The sequence below is a fragment of the Carya illinoinensis genome, chromosome 15 (genome assembly GCF_018687715.1).
Source record: "Carya illinoinensis cultivar Pawnee chromosome 15, C.illinoinensisPawnee_v1, whole genome shotgun sequence".
NCBI lineage: Eukaryota > Viridiplantae > Streptophyta > Magnoliopsida > Fagales > Juglandaceae > Carya > Carya illinoinensis.
This window is the reverse complement of record NC_056766.1, coordinates 20,894,334-20,917,027: the sequence shown is the minus strand read 5'-3', so window position 1 is coordinate 20,917,027 and position 22,694 is coordinate 20,894,334. Positions and strand designations below refer to the sequence as shown.

At 40.5% G+C, this 22,694-nt stretch overlaps 1 protein-coding gene across 1 annotated transcript; it reads right to left on the bottom strand.

The window, feature by feature from the left end:
* Positions 1 to 3,602: 3,602 nt before the first annotated feature.
* Positions 3,603 to 4,968, bottom strand: LOC122297682 (probable xyloglucan endotransglucosylase/hydrolase protein 23). The gene is made up of 3 exons (XM_043107826.1): positions 4,597 to 4,968; positions 4,307 to 4,500; positions 3,603 to 4,188 (listed from the first exon to the last, which is right to left on the bottom strand). The coding sequence occupies exons 1-3, from the start codon at positions 4,873 to 4,875 to the stop codon at positions 3,780 to 3,782; spliced, it is 882 nt and encodes a 293-aa protein (XP_042963760.1). The 5' UTR covers positions 4,876 to 4,968; the 3' UTR covers positions 3,603 to 3,779.
* Positions 4,969 to 22,694: the final 17,726 nt, after the last annotated feature.

Here is a 22,694-nt window from a genome sequence, read left to right as displayed (position 1 = left end):
ACAAACATAAATTTCAAAAAAGAATTTATGTGAAAATTGTAATTACTAACCCTTCTCAAGTGCTTATTCTCAGAATTTATGTGCAGTCATCACTATTTTGAAACAACAATACGGCTGAACTGTAACAAGGTAGTATGTGTGAGTGTGAGTTGTTAGTGGTTTTGTAATTGGATTAGTCTCCCATCACAATAGAGGTTTTAAATTGAGAGGGAATTAGTAACTAATATGGATGTGTTTTGATAATCATTTAGATTCAAATCTCCTCCCTCTAGCTCTTGTATCCAAATGCAACTTATTTTATGTTCTCTTCAAATATCACTATCATACACCACATTTACTTCAAATTGATCCATCTGATTGTTTTGGGGTATTGGAATCAGTTGATTACGAAATTTTTCCCAAGTTCAAATTAATCAACATAATGGTTCCCACTGATTTATGCATCAACCTTGACTTGTAACATACTTGGAATTTTATTATATATTAAGGTAGGTAGGTAGGTTTCATTCCCTTTATCATATGTCATGATGTTTATATAAGAAAACATCATGACAGATTTTTTGAATTGAAACTCTTTCAATTCTGAAAGGAAAATCCAGAAATGACCCCCCTAATTAACAAGAGTCTAATAAAATGACCTTTTTTTTGTGGGTTGTGCATGGAGAATTTCAGGCTAGCTACCAACTCTATCTACCATTATTCAAAAAAACAAATACATTACCAGAATCACAAAGACAAATGCAAAATCATTGCCTGCAAACTCACAAGTACAAATGCAAACTCACAGACCCAAATATGAAGTATTTCAAGTGAAAATGAAAGCATGAAAAATGATGAATGCATCAATGTGAAATCAATGTGAAAATGGAAGCATGAAAATTTCAAGTGCAAACTCACAGACCCAAATAATGAATGCATCAATGTGAAATCAAATTAAAACCCTAGACCAACAGAATCAAAAAGAATCAGAAAACTCACAACCAGCAAAATCAAAAATACAAATGCAAAATCGCAAACCCAAATGGCAAACCCTAAACAGATTACACAAATGTAAACCCAAATGCAAAATCACGCGAAAATCAAACGTAAACCAGAAAAAGGAATCCACCCAAATCGAGAGAGAGAGGGAGAGAGAGAGAGAGAGAGAGAGAGAGATTAACATACCTTAGCTAGATTACACAGAGAGAAGATTTGCTATGCAATCGCCACGGGCCCTAGGGTTCTTGAGAGACGAGCATGAGAGAAGACGAGTGAGAGATTCAGACGAGTGAGAGACCGGGTTACGTTTCCGGAAAATCTAAATGGTAAGGAGAAACGGTGTCGTTTCGGGGAAAAAACATAGTAACCGGGTTACGGATTACCGGGTTATAAAACCGGATCCGGATTTATAACAACCGCCCGGGTGTAATCCGGGCGGATAACCGCCCGGATTCACCCGGATCCGGATTTCCGGACCGGATCCGGAAAAAAACCGGTCCGGATGCACACCCCTAATATTAATGTTACAGAGTTGTGTATATATATATATAGTTCCCCGCCCATGTTAAGAGTGTCATCTCGGAAGAGACAAGAAGCTGATGGTATGCACTTATTCTAATATTGTGGGTCTACTATTCATTAAGCTGCCCTCTAATTAATCAGCAGCTAGCTGGGCTCGCTCGCTTCCTCACTCTAGCTAGACTAAATGCATGTGGTCGGTTGGCTTGGAATGTGTACTCCAATACCATAGATTAATAAAATAAAATAAAATAAAATTAGCTAGCTCCATGAAACAACAAAATGGTAGCCCACAGTCTTGATCAAAACCATTTTAATTTACTTCTTAAAATTGTAACAAAGGTGTGAAATTGTGCTTCTGGTTTGAATAATGAGGAGCTGGATATCCTCGTATGCTTCTAATTATTATAATTATCAATAAATAAAATCAATCATACCATACACATGCAAAAATAGAGAAGAAAGAACTAGTGTTAGAGTACTTACTGTATGATACATGATGCATGAAAATAGAGGAACTTACTAGATAATTACGTTTTTCTCCAATAAATTTCAAGCTAACTCATGATTCAAACATTAAATACATTGCTTGAGCTATAAAAAAACATCAAAGGATTCGATCCAAGGAAGAGTTGAATATCGCAATCCAGGACAATAGAGCTTCAAAACATCAGGAATCAAAGTTAATTATTTTAGGAATCCAAAAAGATCTTAGGGTACAAGAGTTGGCCTAGCAATATAATATAGGCTGAAATAAAGATTAACACAAACAAACACAGGCAGGCAGAGAACGAAAAAAATAGAGGAAAAAAAACATAGCCCCAAATAGAGTTGTGCACCCCGACAGAAAGCAAAGGGTTTCTCCCTTTGTTAGATCTCCCCAATAGCCACCGGCATCCACTAGTTTGGGACCCTCTGCAAATTTGGAAAAAGAAAATAAAACGCCAGAATGATGGTGAAGAACACCAAAATATGGCACCAAAATCTCCGAACAACCCCAAAATATCACTATCTTCGGAGATTTTTCACTGGTCAAGAGGAAGCAAAAGTACTAGAAGAAGGTGGAAAGAGATGTTTCTAGAAACAAAAAAAAAGAAAAAAGTAGAAGATAACGGAGCAAAAATCTAATCTTGGGTTGTAGAAGTCAACGACGGAGCAAAAGAGTAGAAGACGATGGCCAGAGCAAAAGAGATGTTTCGTCGTCTATAAAATAGAACTTTGCAGAGTAGAGAGAAAGAGAGAGAGAGAGAGGAGGGAAGTCTTGGGGAGAAATCTCGGACGAGGGGGGGGGGGGGGGGGAGCAGCTATTCGAAACTAGTTTTACAAACTTGCAAACCCTACTATCAGGCATCTACTAATAATATTTCATTTTTATAAACCCGGGTACCGGGTTTTCAATCTGGGTTCCGGATTTAAAATCCAGTACCCGATCCAGATTCATCCAGTTTTCTAAATCTAGGTTTCGGACCGGATTTAATTTGGGCCGAAAACCAGAACCGGAAATCCGGATTCTGGGCCGGGCTGGATTTGAACAGTCCTATTTACGGGGAGGGGAATACTGTTGCAAATTGGCTAGCAAGATTTGGAACTAGGGACGACGATGCTGAATGGTTTCATATGTGGGACGTGCCTCCTTCATTGCGTGGCCTGCTTCGTGTGGATAAGTGGGGGCTTCCGATTCTTCAACGTATGGTGTTCTATTTTTATTTCCTTCATTTCTTACTTGGCCCCTGTTTTGGGTCTCGTTTCTTGTTTTTTCGGTTTCTTATTTGGCCCCCGTTTGGGTCTCTATCTTTATGTGTTTTTTTTGGTTTGTTTTATTATTTGTGTGCACTAACTCTGTTTTGCAGGTATCCCGTTTTCTTGCAGGTTCTCTTGTAGTGCTTTATTTTCTTTTTACGTTGTTAGTTTGTCTTAAGTTTTTTTTTTAGTAGCTTTTGGATATCTGAGTTCATGTTTTATTGCATATTGTTGTAACCCCCAGAGTCCGATTTGTAACCTTGGTTTTCCTCAACCTTAGACAATCAATAAACTTGGTTTTCCTCAACCATAAGCGAGATAATCAATAAACTTAAGGTACCGTCTCTTGGATTAAAGAAGAAATATAGAAAATAATCTCTTTTGATGCATTTCAAACAGTAAAACTAACACCAAACTCTATTTTAGTGATCCATTTTTTTGTTTCATTACAACCACAACGAATGAAATAATTGTGTTAGTCAAATTTCAGAAGCAAATATATGACAAAAACAAATGGCAACAGCTCTACAATATTGTGGCATTTAAGACTCGCTGGTGGCAGTGCACTCTGGAGGAAGACCTTGAGGAAATCGCTTTGCGTCCGTGCAGTAGTTGTAAATCATGTAATTCTTCTGCACCCACTTGAGCTTCACTTGGCTTGCCGAGTCCAGCGCTTCGGAGAGCCAAGCATTGGCAGCGGAGGTGGAAGGTGAACTTGAGCCGCAGGAAGATGCCCCAGACGACCAAACACAAGCATCCGCATTGAAGTTCCTATAGGAAGCAGTAAAAGGAGCTTGTGTCCAATCTGTCTTGACTAGTCCACCCCTTGTGGCCCAGTCATCAGCATTCCAGAGGCTAGAGTGTATCCTCATCGGCTGGTTTTTGGGGAATGGAACGCCAATCGACTCATGGTTCTTGAACTCTCTAATGGGAGTGCCATCCACAGAGAAGCTGTAAAGCGAGAACGAAAGCAACGAATGCAAAGCGTCAGTATCATAGCTGAAAGAAAGGACTGAGAACATGATGTAGGAACCGATTATGGGTTATGGGATTGGATTTTTGTGCTTACATGATGCGTTGGGGGTTCCAAAGAACGGAGTAGGTGTGGAAGTCAGCCGTGGGGTCGAACCAGAGGTAGAATTGCTGCTCTCTGTTGCCTTTGCCTTGCCCAAAAACATTTGTGTGAACAATATAAGGTTCGCCACTTACGTTGCCCAAGAATTCGTAGTCTATCTCATCCCACAACGACCCTTCTGAGCGTAACTGAAATATCATAGCCATTTGTTAGCAAATACAATGGTGAAATGATCACGTACGTAGCATTAAGATGAAGCAAAAAATATATGAATAAGAACATACGTAGTAGGCTGTCACAGTGCCAGCGGAATTTCCAGGGACAAGCTTGATTTGCATATCTATCTTGCCAAATAAATACTCGTTCTGGGAGTTGAAACCAGAGCCAGAGGCTTTGTCAAGGGAGAGAGTAAGAAGGTCGCCGTTGTTGAGTATCTTGGCACGGCCATCTCCCCAAGTAATGTAAAAGTCTTGATTGAAATTACCCGCAGAAGAAATCCCAACAGAGCTGACCAATGCCAGGATTAGCAGAGCAGTTGAACAAAGTGAAGAGAAAGAAGACATCGGTAATTGGTATTTGATTCTTTGGCAAAAGAAATTTGACAGAGCAGGGAAGCTTTGGTTTGTTTCTTGAACAGATGAGACTGATGCACCGAAGGCCAAGTGCCATGCCATTTATAGGGGTGAAAAGGAGGACAGAGAAAGACAAAAGGAGAAAAACGTAGGATTGAGAAGGTTCCTATTGACTAGTGAGAACAGCTGGACATTGACTCTGCTTTTTACCGCCATAGCCAGATGGGTTCTGTCATCTGTGTCGTATCATTGGTGATAAATATCCAGCTGGCACACGCGTTTTAGAGCCGAAGTTGCTTTGCCTAATGCCTTGTGCGTGTGGGCTCACTTTTACTTCATCTACCAACTCCTGAATTATGAGTACGTGAAAGTGTGAACAGCTTTTCCTTCTTTGTTTAAAGTATTTAACTTTTTCTTCTTCTAAAGCGGTATGGGATCCCCTGTTATCAAAAGCCATGGTATGGTCGCATGTGAAATTTTCCACACATTGTTTAGTGGCTGTAATACCGCGTCACTTGATGATGTTGGCGATCATTTGTTTACCGTCGAATCCTTAAAACAATATAATTTTTGAGCCATTTCTACTGACTCTTATCTTTTAGCGTCTGAGTTAATCTATCATAATTATAATAAAACAAAATAACTTTTAGATTACGTTCAAGGCCAACGCGCAGGTGCGCAACTAGTTATGGTATCAAATGGTGTCATTTTCTTTACTCTTTCAACATTTTTTTTAGATTCGGTCCAGTTTAGTTGCAAGACTGAATCAATTTAATTTAGTCTAATTTTAAGTTAAATCTCATATTTAAATACAAAACTCTTAAATTATTAAATTTATTTCAACTCAAAATTTCTTTACATGTTGAATATACAACTATTTTCAACTTAACACCTCTTTATACATGGTATAACTTTTTTCAACTTTTCATAAATATTTTTAAATTTATCTTAACATCTAAACACATTTAAACTCATCTTAAGTTAGTTCCACAAAACTCACTTGATTCTCTCAACTCACTACTATTCATAAAAAATTCAATTTATCTCAACTCAGCTTAACATCCAAACGGAGACTTATGGGACGAGTAAGAATACTATTTCTAACTATAATTCTTGACATCGATCGATATTTGACAAAGTAGTTTCAAATATATCCACTGATTATGTAGTGCATTACATCCTTAAAAAACCAAAAGAGAAAGGTGATAATACATTTTAATCCGTCCAAGATTTTCCCCATATTAAAAAGGAAAATCTGGCCCCAAGAGAATCTTTTCACCATTAATTAGGGTGGAAAAAAAAAAACTAGTGAATCGATAAATCATCTATTGGTCAGGAAAATTGATACATTTCATTAGGGTGAAAAAAAAAACTAGTGAACCAGTAAATCAGACCGTACTGAACCAAACTGGTGGGATTGATCCGATCCCAAGTTTGGTTCTGTCCGGTATTGATTTTATTTTTTTTTTAAACCGTTCAAAATTGGTCTGATTTCGATTTCGATTTTTCTTTTTCTAAAATTGGATCGGATCGGTTCATATATATTTTTTAATTTTTTCTCTCATATATAATTTTTATATATAATATATAATTATATATAAAATAATTTTGTATTTGTGAAGACCCGCTTTTGAGTATTTTTTCGCTGAAATAGTTGTTTTTATTTTAATTAATATTTTAGTTATTTATTTTAATTTATTTGCGTTTTAAAATTTTTTTAATTTAATTGATGTTGTGTTTTATTTCTTTTAGTTGTTTACAGTTTTTAATATCTTCGCGGCGGTTTAGTGTTGTTTTTTTTTTTTTTTTTTCCCGGACTGAGGATTAGACCTCGTCTTTTCCCTACATCTCTTTTCCTTTTTCCTTTTCTTTTTTTTTTTTCTCTTTTTCCTTCTTTCTTTTTCCTTTCTTTTTCTTTTTTTTCTTTCTTTTCTTTTCCCTCTCTCTCTCTCTCCCGCGTCACCCCCCCGGTCTCTCTCTCTCTCTTCTCTCCTCTCTCCCGCCGGAAGCTTCAACTCCCCGATCTACCGCCGTTCGGCCACCGTGCGGCTCACCGCCGGTACCATTCGGTTCGTCTCCCTCCGGCGCACCTCCCCACCGAAACTCACCCCCAACCGGCCGGCCGTTTGGCCGGAAAATCCCTTTAAAGCCCGCACGGCTTTGGCTCCGATCCGCCGCCGTCGCTCCACCTCCGGCCACCATTTCTTCACTACTTCATCACCGGTCCCTTGCCGTCCTAACCCACCTATTTCCGGCCTCCAACGACCACCGGAGCAGCTCCTACGAGCTAGCTTTCCTTTTTGGGAAATCCGGCCTCTTTCCGGCGATTTCGCCGCCACCCACGGCCAACCACCACTTCCAATAGCTTCACAATCATCCCTAGACCATTCCCTATCAATCCCAAGCCCTAGTTTGTCCCCGTTCAAAAGTGGGTTTTTCACAACCCACAGCCACAGTGAATTTTCACTGTGACGTTGCTTTTTCGCCGCCGTTTGCAACGCCTCGTGTTTTCTAAAATTGCCTTATAGCGCTGTAAGTATTTTTCAAACCCTATTTTTAGATTTAAATATATATTGCTCATTCAATTTATTTTATCTGCTGTTGGTTGGTTGATTCCGGACTGAGTCCGAGGAGTTCGGGGGTCGGATGGATGGAGGACGGAGTTGCCTGTTTATTTGATTTATGTTGTTGGATTATTTTATTATGCATTTTTATGGCATTGCATGGTGCATGCACGTGTGTTTGTGAAACAGTGTGAAAAGCCTGTGTATTGGCGTAAGTGGTCTTACGGGTGCGTGTGTATCACGACCCCAAGCCGGGATGGGGTATTATCTCGGTGGAGCTCCTCTGGTCACTCGGGAGCGGAATAAACTGAGTGATGTCCCCTGGGTTGTCGCTAGACGACGGGAGCGGGGGCTAGGGGTTGCTTGGCTACGAACACGCCGGGCGCTGAACCCGACATCGCTCTACGCACCGACTCCGTGGCCCTTCACTGGTGAGGGCTAGAGGATGCTTGGCTATGAACGCGCGGGGCGCGGAACTGGGCATCGCTCGTTAGGTGTCACATGCGTGGTGGTACTCTGCGGTGTGGCACTAGAGCCAGGGTGTGCGGATGACCCCAAGGGGAGGTCATGGTGCATACGGTTAATATGGATTCTAATTTGAATCGGATAAAGGCCAAATGTGACTTTTGGCGTGTTTTTCGGAAAGGATGTGTTTTTGGGCCAAATGGGTTTTTTTGGCGTGTGTGGAAAATTATGTTTTTGGGTTTTGTGCATCGAGCATGCTTCATGCATTTTGTTTGAGTTCTATGTGTTTTTATCTGGTAGTGTTTGGGTTTTACTTACCTGCGGTACCATTTTTGGTTCCGTAGCTTTTGGTGCAGAGTTGGAGGACGAAGATGAGGAGGCTGAGCCCGAGGATGCGGCTCCGCCGGGTTGCTGATGCTATGCTTTATGTTTGGTTTAAAAATGTATTTGTGTTTTTGTAATATTTTATTTATGTATGTTTTAAACAGCTTGTATTACGTTAAGAAAAATTCTGGTACTTAGTTATGACTTTCGTTATCCGCTGCGTGTTCTTTCGTGCATATTTGTTGCTTTTGCACACACATGGCACCCGTCGATAGGGTGGTGACCCGGGTTGTCACCATCCGGACGTCTCGATTTTCCCGTGTTCGGGCGTGGGGATTTGGGGGTGTCACAGGTGGTATCAGAGCGGTTTGGCTCTGGGTAAAACCACATGTCCAGTAGGTAGTACCAGAATGTTTTTTTTTTAAGTTGTGTTTTAAAAATTATGTTAAGTACAGTTGTTTTATTTGTTTTATTTGTTTGAGCTTGTTTGCTTGTATGTATTTATTTGGTTATGTTTTTGCAAGCTGGTTTCTTTTGTTTCTTGCTGTTTTGTGTTGGTTTTGTTTTTGTTGGTTTTATGATGGTTTTATTTGTTTTCTTAAAGGAGGGTCAAGAGTGGTGTTGTGGCAGGAATATGGGGAGACCAAGGAAATCTACTCAGGAACCACGGGACAATACCTCCAAGGATGACTCCATAGCCGAAGCAATACGGCAGATGACGAAATTTATGCAGCAGAGTGCGAGGTCTCAACAGACAGGGCCTTGGCCACAACAAGGAACTTGGCCACAACAAGGGGGTCCCTGGCCACCATCAGGAAGGCCTTGTCCACCATCAGGAGGGCCTTGTCCACAACAAGGAGGGTTTTGGCCACAACCAGGAGGTCCTTGGCCATATCAGGGAGGGCCTTGGATGTATCCAGGAGGGTCCAGTAGCATGGTGCAAGCCGGATGCACCTATGAGCACTTCCTGGCGCATAGGACTCCACACTTCACTGGAAATGAGGATCCACTTCAGGCTAGAAAATGGATCAAAGATCTGGAGAAAACCTTTGAGGTGTGTGGATGCACTGAGGCACGACAAGTACTCTACGCCAGCTATCTCTTGCAAGGTACCGCTTCTGATTGGTGGGATACCAAGAGGGTGTTGTTGGAATCTGAATTGGGATCTTTCGCTGCTGTGACTTGGCAGCGTTTCAAGAAGGAGTTCAATGACCGCTTTTTTCCCGCATCAGTAAGGAAGCAAAAGGCAAGAGAGTTCTCCAATCTGGTACAAGGGGGCGCGACAGTGGAACAATATGCCCGGAGGTTCATAGAACTTGAGCGATTTGCTCCTCACCTTGTCGCCACTGAGGAGATGCGAGCAGATCGTTTTCAGGATGGGCTACGCCATGACATACACCGTATGGTGGTCAACCATCGGATATCCACTTTTCAGGAATTAGTGGATGTGGCCACCCTTGTGGAGCGGGAAAATAATCTGAGTGTAGGCTCCCCTCCAGGGCATAAGAGGCGGAGTTTTTCTGGTGAAGGAAGCAGCTCGGGTTCGCCCCAGAAGTTTGTTCAGCGGACCGGAACTCGACCTCAAACGTCCTCAGGTGTTCGTATGGGAGGATGGGTGCCTATTTGTGGAGCTTGTAATAGAGCTCATGAGGGCGAGTGCCGGATGAGTAGCGGACCCCAGTGTTACCGGTGCGGCCAAGTGGGACATATCGCTCGGGATTGCCCCGTCAGAGTTCAAGGAAGCCGTGGAGGTAGACACGGTGGAAGAACCAACCCGAGACAAGCAGTGCAAGCCCGGGTTTATGCTGTCACACCCGGAGAGGTGGATGATGAGGCGCCAGCGACCCATGATGCTGGAGTAATTATGGGTATGGTTTAATTTAATTTTAAGTTGGATTTAATTTTTGGTGTATGTGGTTTATTCTTTGCTTTTTGGATTTCATGGGTTGATGTGTTTGGTTCAGGAAGAGTCCGTTTGTATGAGTTTTATGCTTGTACTTTGTTTGATTCCGGTGCTTCACAATCGTTTGTATCTTCCACGTTTGCTCGGGTGTGTAATTTGGTCACGGAACCGTTGCCGAAGTCTATGGTAGTGGCTCTACCCGATGGTGAGATGGTGTGGTGTTCCAAGGTTGCTTTGGGATGCCCGTTAAATTTTGAGGGAAGGTTCTTGGATGCTGATTTGGTGGTGTTCAAGCTGTTGGGCTTTGATATCATCCTCAGGATGGATTGGCTGTACCGATATTCTGCGAGTATTACTTGCAGAAGTCGGATAATTAGCTTTCAGCTTCCAGATGGTGATTGTCTGGAATTTGCAAGGAGTAAATTAAAAGAAAAGCCGATAATTATATCGGCGATTCAGGCAAGAAGAGAGATTGCATGGGGAGCGGATGCATTCTTGGTGCAGATGGTGTCCACGCCGTCTGAGAAGAAGTCTTTGGCAGACATTCCAGTTGTGGAAGAATTCCCCAATGTGTTTGTGGATGACTTGCCCGGACTACCCCCTGTTCGGGAGATGGAGTTTGTAATAGACTTGGAACCTGGAGCGGCTCCTGTGCATAAAACTCCTTATCGCATGGCACCGGCTGAATTGAAAAAGTTGAAGACTCAGTTGCAAGAATTGGTAGAGAAGGGATTTATTCAGCCTAGTACGTCGCCGTGGGGTGCACCAGTTTTATTTGTTAAAAAGAAAGATGGAACCCTCTGTATGTGCGTTGATTATCGGGAATTGAACAAGGTAACCATCAAAAATAAATATCCTCTCCCGCGGATAGATGATTTATTTGATCAGCTTCAAGGAGCAGCCGTGTTCTCTAAGATTGATCTGAGGTCGGGAAACTACCAGCTGAGAATCAGAGACCAGGATGTGCCTAAAACTGCTTTCAGGTCGAGGTATGGGCATTATGAATTTAAGGTGATGCCGTTTGGGTTAGCTAATGCCCCTGCAGCTTTCATGGATTTAATGAATCGAGTATTTCGACCTTATCTGGATTCTTTTGTGGTGGTATTTATTGATGATATACTGATTTATTCCCGAGATGTTGAAGAGCATGTGTATCATCTTAGTCTGGTACTTGAGAAATTGAGAGAACACCAGCTATACGCCAAGCTCAGCAAGTGTGAATTCTGGTTGGAAGAAGTTAAATTCCTTGGGCATGTAATTTCCCGAGACGGAGTGGCGGTTGATCCTAGTAAGGTAGAAGCCATTTTGTCATGGCAGCGCCCGACTACAGTGCGCGAGGTCAGGAGTTTCTTGGGACTCGCCAGTTACTACCGAAGATTTGTAGAGGGTTTTGCTCGCCTATCCGGACCTCTCACAGCTTTGACTTGGAAGAATACAGAATTTGTTTGGTCAGAGAAATGTGAGAGAAGCTTCCAGGAATTAAAAAACAGGTTGACGACGGCACCAGTGTTAGCGCTCCCAGAACCGCATAAGCCATTTGTAGTCTTCAGTGATGCGTCTAAGTTTGGGTTGGGTTGTGTCCTTATGCAGGAAGGACGGGTTGTAGCCTATGCATCTCGTCAGCTAAAGGACCATGAGAAGAATTATCTGACGCACGATCTAGAATTGGCTGCGATTGTTTTTGCTCTCAAGATCTGGCGGCACTTCTTGTATGGGGAAGCTTGCGAGGTATTTACTGATCACAAGAGCTTGAAGCATTTGTTTTCCCAGAAAAATCTGAATATGAGGCAGAGGCGATGACTGGAGCTAATCAGTGACTATCAGTGTGAGATCAAGTACCACCCGGGGAAGGCTAATATAGTTGCTGATGCTTTGAGCCGGAAGTCACACTTGGAAGATGAAGCCGAGCCGTCAGAATTGGATTCGTTGCTTTGTGGGATGAGAAGGCTCCTTATAGAGAGTTCGCAGCAAGTGGAGATTTTGTCTTCAGTTCTTGATATTCGGGTAACTGATTTTGAAGAATTGAAAACTCTCCAAAGAAAGGATCCGAAGCTGCTGAACATCAGGAAAAGAGTCAGAAAATCTCGAGGGCCGTTGCATTATAGCATGGATAATGATGGAATACTTCGGTTCCGAGATCACAGAGTGGTCCCTAAGGACTCTGAATTCAAAGAGCGGATCATGGCGGAAGCTCATGCGGCCCCTTATTCAGTTCATCCCGGCAGTACAAAGATGTATCGGGACTTGAAGAAAAATTACTGGTGGGATGGAATGAAGAAGGACGTTGCCTTATATGTTGAGAAATGCCACACATGCCGTCAGGTAAAGGCCGAGCATCAGAGACCTGCAGGTATGCTCCAACCCCTCCCTATTCCTGAGTGGAAGTGGGATGACATCACGATGAACTTTGTAGTGGGTTTGCCGAGAACGCCTAGTGGGAAGAATTCTGTTTGGGTGATTGTGGACCGGTTAACGAAGAGTGCTCATTTTCTGCCTGTTAATAACACCGACTCTTTGGGTAAGTTGACCCGCTTGTATGTCAAAGAGATAGTGCGGCTACACGGCATACCAAAGAGTATAGTGTCAGATCGAGACCCGAGGTTCACGTCGCAATTCTGGAAGAGTTTGCAGGTAGCTTTGGGTACTAAGTTGAAGTTCAGTACTGCTTATCACCCGCAGACAGACGGCCAGTCAGAGCGCACCATTCAGACCCTGGAAGACATGTTGCGAGCATGTGTCATGGAATTCCAAGGGAGTTGGGAAAATCATTTGCCGCTCATCGAGTTTGCATACAATAACAGCTTCCATGCGACCATTCAGATGGCTCCCTGTGAAGCTCTTTATGGGAGAAAGTGCAGGTCGCCCTTGTGTTGGGATGAAGTTGGGGAGAGTAGGATAATTGGACCCGAAATAATTCAAGAGATGCAAAGCCAAGTCCGGATCATCAGAGATAAAATGGCGACAGCTCAGAGTCGCCAGAAAAGTTACGCTGATACCAGGAGGAGAGAGTTGTCTTTTGAAGTTGGTGATTGGGTTTACCTTAAAGTCTCTCCCATGAGAGGTGTTAAGCATTTTGGTAAGAAGAGGAAGCTAGATCCGAGGTACGTCGGCCCTTTTCAGATTCTGGAAAGAGTAGGGTCCGTCGCCTATAGAGTTGCTTTGCCAGATTATTTTGGGAATGTTCATGATGTCTTCCACGTATCATCCCTGAAGAAGAGCTTTGGACAGCAAGAACCACGCTTCGTCGACCCAGCGGGTATTCAGTTGCAACCGGATCTCACTTATGAAATTGTTCCGTCGCAGATTTTGGATTGGAATGAGCAACAGTTGAGGTCCAAGACGATACCTTTGGTTAAAGTGGCTTGGGGAGATCCGTTAGCTCAAGACTTCACTTGGGAGCGAGCAGCGGACATGAGGGAGCAGTACCCGTATTTGTTCGAATAAGGAAGGTATGTATCTTAATCTTGATCACAGTTAGTTTATGTGCTTTCTTGTGGCTTGCTTTAAGTTGATGGTTGATCTTGTAAATTTCGAGGAAGAAATTTGTTTTTAAGGAGGGGAGGATGTGATGACCCGCTTTTGAGTGTTTTTTCGCTGAAATAGTTGTTTTTATTTTAATTAATATTTTAGTTATTTATTTTAATTTATTTGCGTTTTAAAATTGTTTTTAATTTAATTGATGTTGTATTTTATTTCTTTTAGTTGTTTACAGTTTTTAATATCTTCGCGGCGGTTTTTTTTTTTTTTTTTCCTGGACTGAGGATTAGACCTCGTCTTTTCCCTACATCTATTTTCCTTTTTCCTTTTCTTTTTCCTTTTTCTCTTTTTCCTTCTTTCTTTTTTCCTTTCTTTTTCTGTTTTTTTTCTTTTCTTTTCCCTCTCTCTCTCCCGCGTCGACCCCCCCGGTCTCTCTCTCTCTCTCTTCTCTCCTCTCTCCCGCCGGAAGCTTCAACTCCCCGATCTACCGCCGTCCGGCCACCGTGCGGCTCACCGCCGGTACCATTCGGTTCGTCTCCTTCCAGCGCACCTCTCCACCGAAACTCACCCCCAACCGGCCAGCCGTTTGGCCGGAAAATCCCTTTAAAGCCCGCACGGCTTTGGCTCCGATCCGCTGCCGTCGCTCCACCTCCGGCCACCATTTCTTCACCACTTCATCACCGGTCCCTTGCCGCCCTAACCCACCTATTTCCGGCTTCAACGACCACCTGAGCAGCTCCAACGAGCTAGCTTTCCTTTTTGGGAAATCCGGCCTCTTTCCGGCTATTTCGCCGCCACCCACGGCCAACCATCACTTCCAATAGCTTCACAATCATCCCTAGACCATTCCCTATCAATCCCAAGCCCTAGTTTGTCCCCGTTCAAAAGTGAGTTTTTCACAACCCACGGCCACAGTGAATTTTCACTGTGACGTTGCTTTTTCGCCGCCGTTTGCAACGCCTCGTGTTTTCACTGTAAGTATTTTCCAAACCCTATTTTCAGATTTAAATATATATTGCTCATTCAATTTATTTTATCTGCTGTTGGTTGGTTGATTCCGGACTGAGTCCGAGGAGTTCGGGGGTCGGATAGATGGAGGACGGAGTTGCCTGTTTATTTGATTTATGTTGTTGGATTATTTTATTATGCATTGTTATGGCATTGCATGGTGCATGCACGTATGTTTGTGAAACAGTGTGAAAAGCCTGTGTATTGGCGTAAGTGGTCTTACGGGTGCGTGTGTATCACGACCCCAAGCCAGGATGGGGTATTATCTCGGTGAAGCTCCTCTGGTCACTCGGGAGCGGAATAAACTGAGTGATGTCCCCTGGGTTGTCGCTAGACGACGGGAGCGGGGGCTAGGGGTTGCTTGGCTACGAACGCGCCGGGCGCAGAACCGGACATCGTTCTACGCACCGACTCCATTGCCCTTCGCTGGTGAGGGCTAGAGGATGCTTGGCTACGAACGCGCGGGGCGCGGAACTGGGCATCGCTCATTAGGTGTCACATGCGTGGTGGTACTCTGCGGTGTGGCACTAGAGCCAGGGTCTGCGGATGACCCCTAGGGGAGGTCATGGTGCATACGGTTAATATGGATTCTAGTTTGAATCAGATAAAGGCCAAATGTGACTTTTGGCGTGTTTTTCGGAAAGGATGTGTTTTTGGGCCAAATGGGTTTTTTTGGCGTGTGTGGAAAATTATGTTTTTGGGTTTTGTGCATCGGGCATGCTTCATGCATTTTGTTTGAGTTCTATGTGTTTTTATCTGGTAGTGTTTGGGTTTTACTTACTTGTGGTACCATTTTTGGTTCTGTAGCTTTTGGTGCAGAGTTGGAGGACGAAGAGGAGGAGGCTGAGCCCGAGGATGCGGCTCCGCCGGGTTGCTGATGCTATGTTTTATGTTTGGTTTAAAACTGTATTTGTGTTTTTGTAATATTTTATTTATGTATGTTTTAAACAGCTTGTATTACCTTAAGAAAAATTCTGGTACTTAGTTATGACTTTCGTTATCCGCTGCGTGTTCTTTCGTGCACATTTGTTGCTTTTGCACACACATGGCACCCGTCGATAGGGTGGTGACTCGGGTTGTCACCATCCGGACGTCTCGATTTCCCCGTGTTCGAGCGTGGGGATTTGGGGGCGTCACAATATTATAGGATAAATTACTAATTAATATAATATTAGATTTTATAATCTTATAACATTTTTTTATTGTATTAATAGTTATATTAATATTATATAGTGCATATTAATATTTATATTAATACTATATCACTATATATTATAATATACTATAATATATCACTATAGTCTATAATACAATTATAATATATATATTATAATATACTACACTATATTATTACTATAGTATTATATACTATAATAAGGATGGTAAAACATCCAAGAATAAATTCATAAAGGAAGAATCTGCATGAAAAAGAAAAAGAATATGCTTCATTTTTGTCCCCAACAACTTTAGATATGATTGATTCTATTGCACCTACTTATCACAGCCAGCTCACTGTGATAAACAGAGTTTTTGAACTTGGTTTGATTTCTCTATTTAATGAATACAGCTCTGTTGAAAACCGTGATAAGAAAAAAACTCATCATGCTACTTTTTCTAGTTCTAAAAAATTACGTGTTAAAAGAAAATGGAAAGAAAAAAATATATGCGCTTCAAAAGCATATACTTTTCTTTGATTTTGTTGAAAATTATTATATTTTAAAGCCTAGTTTAAATTTTGTTAAAACTAGTTTTGTCAACGACAAAGACATGGCTGTGGTTAAATCTAGCCGCCCTCATTTGGAGGCAATTATTATTTCTCATTTTGGAGGATAAATAAACGTCTTTCCTATTAAAGTTCCTGATCCTAGTCTAGATGCTATCACTTATACAAAGACAAAGAAAATCATTCAACCAAATAATTTTATTAACCAAACTCTCCATATTATTGGTCAACAATTGGATCGAATTGAAGACAAAGTAGAAAAACCTCTTTCTACTGCATCCTCAAATATTTCAAAACCTATGGAAAAATTTTTGATTATTTTACCAGAAAATAGGCTAAATGCTGATTTCAAAACTAAGCAGGCCAAAACACTTGATAAAATTGATCAAATGCTTAAAGATATTAAAACAGAAAAACCCTTTACCAGTGCTTTAAATAGCAATGGAAAGGATAATTTCCCACTTTAAACTACGGATGAATCATCTTATAGTGATTCTTCTACTATTAAAAATCTTGTTTTGCTTGAAAAGAAGTTTCGAGATATTGACTTACAAAGTAAACTTAAAATTGCCAGATTTTCTTCAAAATGACCCAAACCTATGAGTCTGACGAAAAATTGATATTCCAAGCCAACTTCCCCTGATTTACAATTTGAAGAAAGCATTTTTCAAACCTAGTTTTCTGTTTCAGCAGAAAAATTTTACGAATTGAATATTAATAGACTATCTGAACAAGAGATCCTCAAGCCATAAGTAAAATGTCTATAGTTGCAAATACTTACACTAATAATGATCACAAACAACCTGAGATCATTAATATTTTAACTACTGGTTTTTCAGGTATGCTTCGACATTGGTGGGACAAACATCTCACTGTAGAAGCAAAGGAAATCATTCAAAATGCTATCAAGCATAATGACGAAGGGTTACCTATTTTTTATGAAACTATAGGAATGGAAATTTCTGATGGTGTCAATACTTTGATTTATACCATTATTAAACATTTTGTTGGGACCCCTTCCAACATTACTAATTGTATTAGTGGTTATTTGAATAATTTAAGATGCCATCAAATGTCTGATTATAAATGATATCAAGATGTTTTTATATCCAGAGTTATGCTTAGAGACGACAATGATAGACCATACTGGAAAGAAAAATTTATTGATAGTTTAGCTCACTTATTTGCTCACAAAGTTAAGGATGAACCTACTGATATCTTGGGACTCCTTAATTATGATAATTACACTTATGGGTGATATTATCAATACAATTAAGAAGCTTGGTATTAGTATGTGTAATGATCAAAAAATACTTTGTCAATAGATGAAGAATAGTAAGAAAGCCAAATATAAAATGGAAAATTCATGTGAACAATTTGGCCTTCCTCCTATTCCTCCATCAAGACAGAAGAATATTTCAATAAAGTATTTCAAAAATCATGGTGACAAAAGGAGAAAGAGCAATGATAATTTTTATAAAAAACCTTCAAAATATCGCAAGAAAAAACCTTTTTATAAAGAAAAAAGTTTTAAAACTCATCCAAAAGAAAAGTGTTTTAATTGTGGCAAATATAGGCATTTTGCTAATAAATGTCCTCAGAAGCCTAATAAATTCAAAAACAAGCTTAATCAGTTGAATATTAATGTCAATGATCAAGAAGATTTGATTCGCCTCCTCGAATCAAAGTCATCTGCATCATCTGACAATAATGAATTTAGTTCTAGTGATTCAGAATATCATTCAGAAATAGATTCATCTACAACTCCCAATATTAAGTTTGGTTGTAATGATTATTGTTGCAAATCTTTGGGTAAAACAATTATTGTGTTATCCAATTATGAGGAACAAAAAAATCTTTTGTTAACTTTGATTTTTCAAATTACAAACCCTAAGCTTAAAGAAGAATATCTTCACAAGTTCAAAAAGACGATGGTTCGTTAAGAACTAGAGACTTCTAAACAAAAAATTAGTTTTCAAGAAACTTTGGGGGGATTTGAAAAGAAAAAATTCAAAGAGATTTCTACCAATGATTTACAATGAGAAGTTAGTTTTATCAAAAAAGAAATTATTGAACTCAAAATAGAAATTAATAATATCAAATATGAAAATGATTCTTTTAAATAAGAATTCTCGTACAAAACGTTGTGCCTAGGCTTTAGTGCTCTTCCTCTGGGGCCATGTCCGTCCTGACACGTCATGCTCATCTTGTCCCTATGAGGGCACACATAAGAATTAAAATGAGTCAATGACTCATAAGCATTACTTCATACAATTAAAATATAATAACATAAGTTTTCAGTCATGCATTCATCACCATACGTAACATATATAGACATTCATTTCATTTTAAAACGTTGCGATGTGAGGTTTTTCTTTAAAAAGGTTTTCATTCATAAAACAGTTCCCCATGCATTCTTTCTTAACATGCATACATTCTTCCTTATCATTTTCATTGATCATTGCACACTGTTACGACCTGTGTGTGAGAGGGTTTAGCGGTCTTTTGGACCTTGATTCCACCCGTGGCTGCGAGTTAGGAATCCATTTAGTTAGGGTGCAGCACTGGGTGCACTACCAGTACTACTTACCCGGCATTGTAATCTGCCCAGTCCAGTCCTTCGATACCATCATCCGTTCATTCAGTCATGGCCATGATGTGTTTTCATACATTAAACATTCAGTCCATTTAGTCATTTCCGTTCTTTATAGTCCTTCAACTCGTTCATTCGTAAAAGTCATTTAAAAGCTCATCTTTCATGGCATCATTTAAAACATCAGTTCATTGCATTGTCTAAAGCATCATCTTTCATAGGGGCCTTTAAAACACTTTCTTCGCGTCATTTAAAGCATAAGGCCTAAGTCTCGCATTTCATTTCGTGAAAATACATATAGTACTTACCACACATACCATCCGTTCAAATGCATACACTTACATACTTTGGGTGCATAAAAAGGGACTACCAAGAAGAGCCTTTACATACTTATACTTGAAAACTTATACTTAGGGTTCTTTTCGTAAAACATGTTTTGTGTCATTTTGTAAAGCATCGTAAAGGAAAAGTATTTCATTTTCATTTTCATTTATTTAGAAAACTCTAGATGAATATGAGCATAATACTTACCTGGACTCCATGACATACTCATTCCATGCAGTCCATTCATGTGTATATCATCTAGCAACCTACATGCATGCACATAACTTTAACGTTATTCTCTATCTAGTACATAAGCAACTAAACTAGAAATAGAACTACACTTCACTAGGAACACTCTTCATCCATTCATGTGTTCTTACATGCTATTTACTATGCTAAAACCTTCGAAATCTATTTACCGTCACTAACTCTGTAGTTTACCTTAGAGTTAAGATATTAAGACCTTCGTTTTTGTGATAACCCGTTTTTACGTGTGTTTTCACTGAAGGGTTGTTTTTAATTTAATTAATATATTGGTTATTTATTTTAAATTAATGTATTTTAATTGGTTTTAATTTATTTGATGTTGTGTTTAATTTATTTTAATCATTTTACGGTTTTAAAATCGTTTTCGACGGATCTATTTTTGGTTTCCAGAGTGAGGATTGGACCTCATTTATTTTCTTTTCTCTTTTTCTTTTTCCCTTTTTCCTTTTCTTTTTCTTCTTTTCTTTCTTTTCTTTCTTTTTCTTCTTCTTCCTTTCCCGTTTCCTCTCTCCCGCGCGCTGCCCCTTCTTTTTTCCCTTACCGTCACTACCACTTCGGCTGCCCATTGCGCCTCCGTCCGGCGGCTGTGTTGTACACCACCCCCACCATTCTCTTCCCCTCCCACTAGAGATCATCCCCACCAATTTTCAGAGACATCGGACCAGCCGTTAGACACCACGAGCCCCTGGAAGTCACAGCACCTGCCTGTTTTTCTCCCCTGTCGCCAGTTGCTTTCGCAGCCCAGAACCGCCGCTCGCCGGCGGCGTGGCCTACACCAGCCACCCAGTTTTCTTCCCCTCTCACCGGTGAACATCCCCACTAAGTTTCACCTCCATCTGAGCCACCGTTAGCCACCACAAGCTCCTCCAAGCTATACGGTTTTTCACCGATTCCAGCGCCATCGCACCACCTCCGACCACCATCCTTGCAAGCACGCCAAGCAAATATTTTTATCTTATTAGGAACCTACATTTTCCAAATATGTTTCCAAACCACTCTTTGAACACTTGTAGTTGAAGATTCAGCTTCTTGGGAACCCTGCTAATCCAGAATGAATCGATACCGGAATCCATTTATCAAGCCAAATGTTATCAGAATTTCCATCCCCTATCCTACTTCTACACCCATCCACAACCCATTTTTTTGCCTCACAAATCCCTCTCCAAGTATACGATGGAGATGCCCAACACAACTACCACAACGTTTGAGCCCAAAAAACACTTAGCTTTAAGCAACCTATGAAGTAATGAGGTCTCATCTTGAAGTAACCTCCACCCTTGTTTGGCTAACATAGCCAAATTAAAAACTCTCAACTTCTTAAATCCCAAGCCTCCCCATGACTTTCTAACACACATTTTGTTCCAACTTAACCAATATATTTTTCTCTCATTTTCCTTTTGCCCCACCAAAACCGAGCCATCATGCCCTCTAAATCATCACACAAGCTAAATCATGGAATATGAAGGTATAGAAAGGGCAACAACCTTTAACAAAACTTCCTTTCCCCCTTAAGAAAGCAACTTTTCCTTCCAAGTTTGCAATTCTTGCCAAACTCTTTGTTTAATAGAATGAAATGCTTGAGCTCTAGATCTTCCTACGATGGGTGGCAGACCAAGGTACTTCTTGTACTACTGTATATCAGAATTTCCCCACAAGTTTTTTTTTATCTCCTCTCAAGTTCCACTAGGCACATTACCACTAAACACCATGGATGTTTTTTCACGATTAATATGTTGACCCGAAACTGCTTCATATTTTTCTAGAAGTGCTTGAACCCTCCTATTCTCCTCTAACTCAACCTTACAAAAAACCAAGCTGTCATCTGCAAAAAGAAAATGAGTAATATTCGGGGCTCCTCTACAAATTTTTCTCAGCCCAGCTTCCCTCAATAAAGTTGTTACCCTCAGTACACAGAAGAAATAGATAAGGAGACAATGACTCCCCTTGTATAAGTCCTCTAGATAGAATAATAGGACCCTTCGGCTCACCATTAATAAGTACAGAAAAAGACACTGAACTGACACACAACATGATCAACTTAACAAAATCTTGACTGAACCCCACCACCTCCATAATGGATTTCGAGAAACCTCACTCCACCCTATCGTACGCTTTACTCATATCCAATTTCAAGGACATAAAACCCTTCTTCATTTTTTTCTTAAACCTCAAATAATGAATTAATTTGTAGGCTATAAGTACATTATTAGTAATTAAACACCCCAACACAAATGCACTTTGACTTTCCCCAATGATACCAAATAAAACCATTTTTAGCCTATTTGCAATAACTTTAGCAATCAATTTATAGGCCACATTAAACAAACTTATCAGTTTATAATCAGTAACTCTAAGGGGGGACTTCTTTTTTGGGATCAAAGTAATAAAAGCATGGTTTAGAGAAGATGGAAAGGAACCTCAATTTAGAGCATGCAATACAGCTGCAATGACAGAACTCCCCACTGCATGCCAATATTTTTAGAAAAATATTGGAGACATGCCATATGGGCCTAGAGCTTTGGAAGGATTCATTTGCTGTAGAGCTTACCTAACCTCCTCTTCAGAATATGCTTTGCTTAAATCTTTATACATATGTGGTGTGACTTCACCCCTTAGAACATTCAGAAACTCTAGAAAGTAATAGAGAATCACCTTGTCCTTACTAGACCTCTCATGCCACTGCCCACTCTTATCCTAAATCCTCACCAGTCTATTCTTCTTATTCCTTTATGAGGCTTTCATATGAAAATATCTAGAGTTTTGATCCCTTTCTTTTAACCATAATGCCTTTGACGGATGTCGCCACATAACCTCATCCCACCCCAACCAGATCTATACCTCCTTTCTAGCCAAATTCAATGCTAAAATATCAATTCCACAATAATCATCATATACCCTTTTTCAACTGCAATTTCACTTGTTGAAGTTTCTTCTGGACATGACCAAAGCCGTTTCTATTCAATGCATGCAGTTTGGCCTTACTCTCCCAAATCATACCCACTACATCCTCTATACTCGACTAAACACTACCCCTCCTCTATTGATCTTTTATTAGCTTCACAATCCTTATTTCCCACCCACAATTCCTCAAAACAAAAAGGCTTTTTTGTTCTAGGAACCTCAATATCACCTCCCAACTCTATCCAAATGGGTAAATGATCC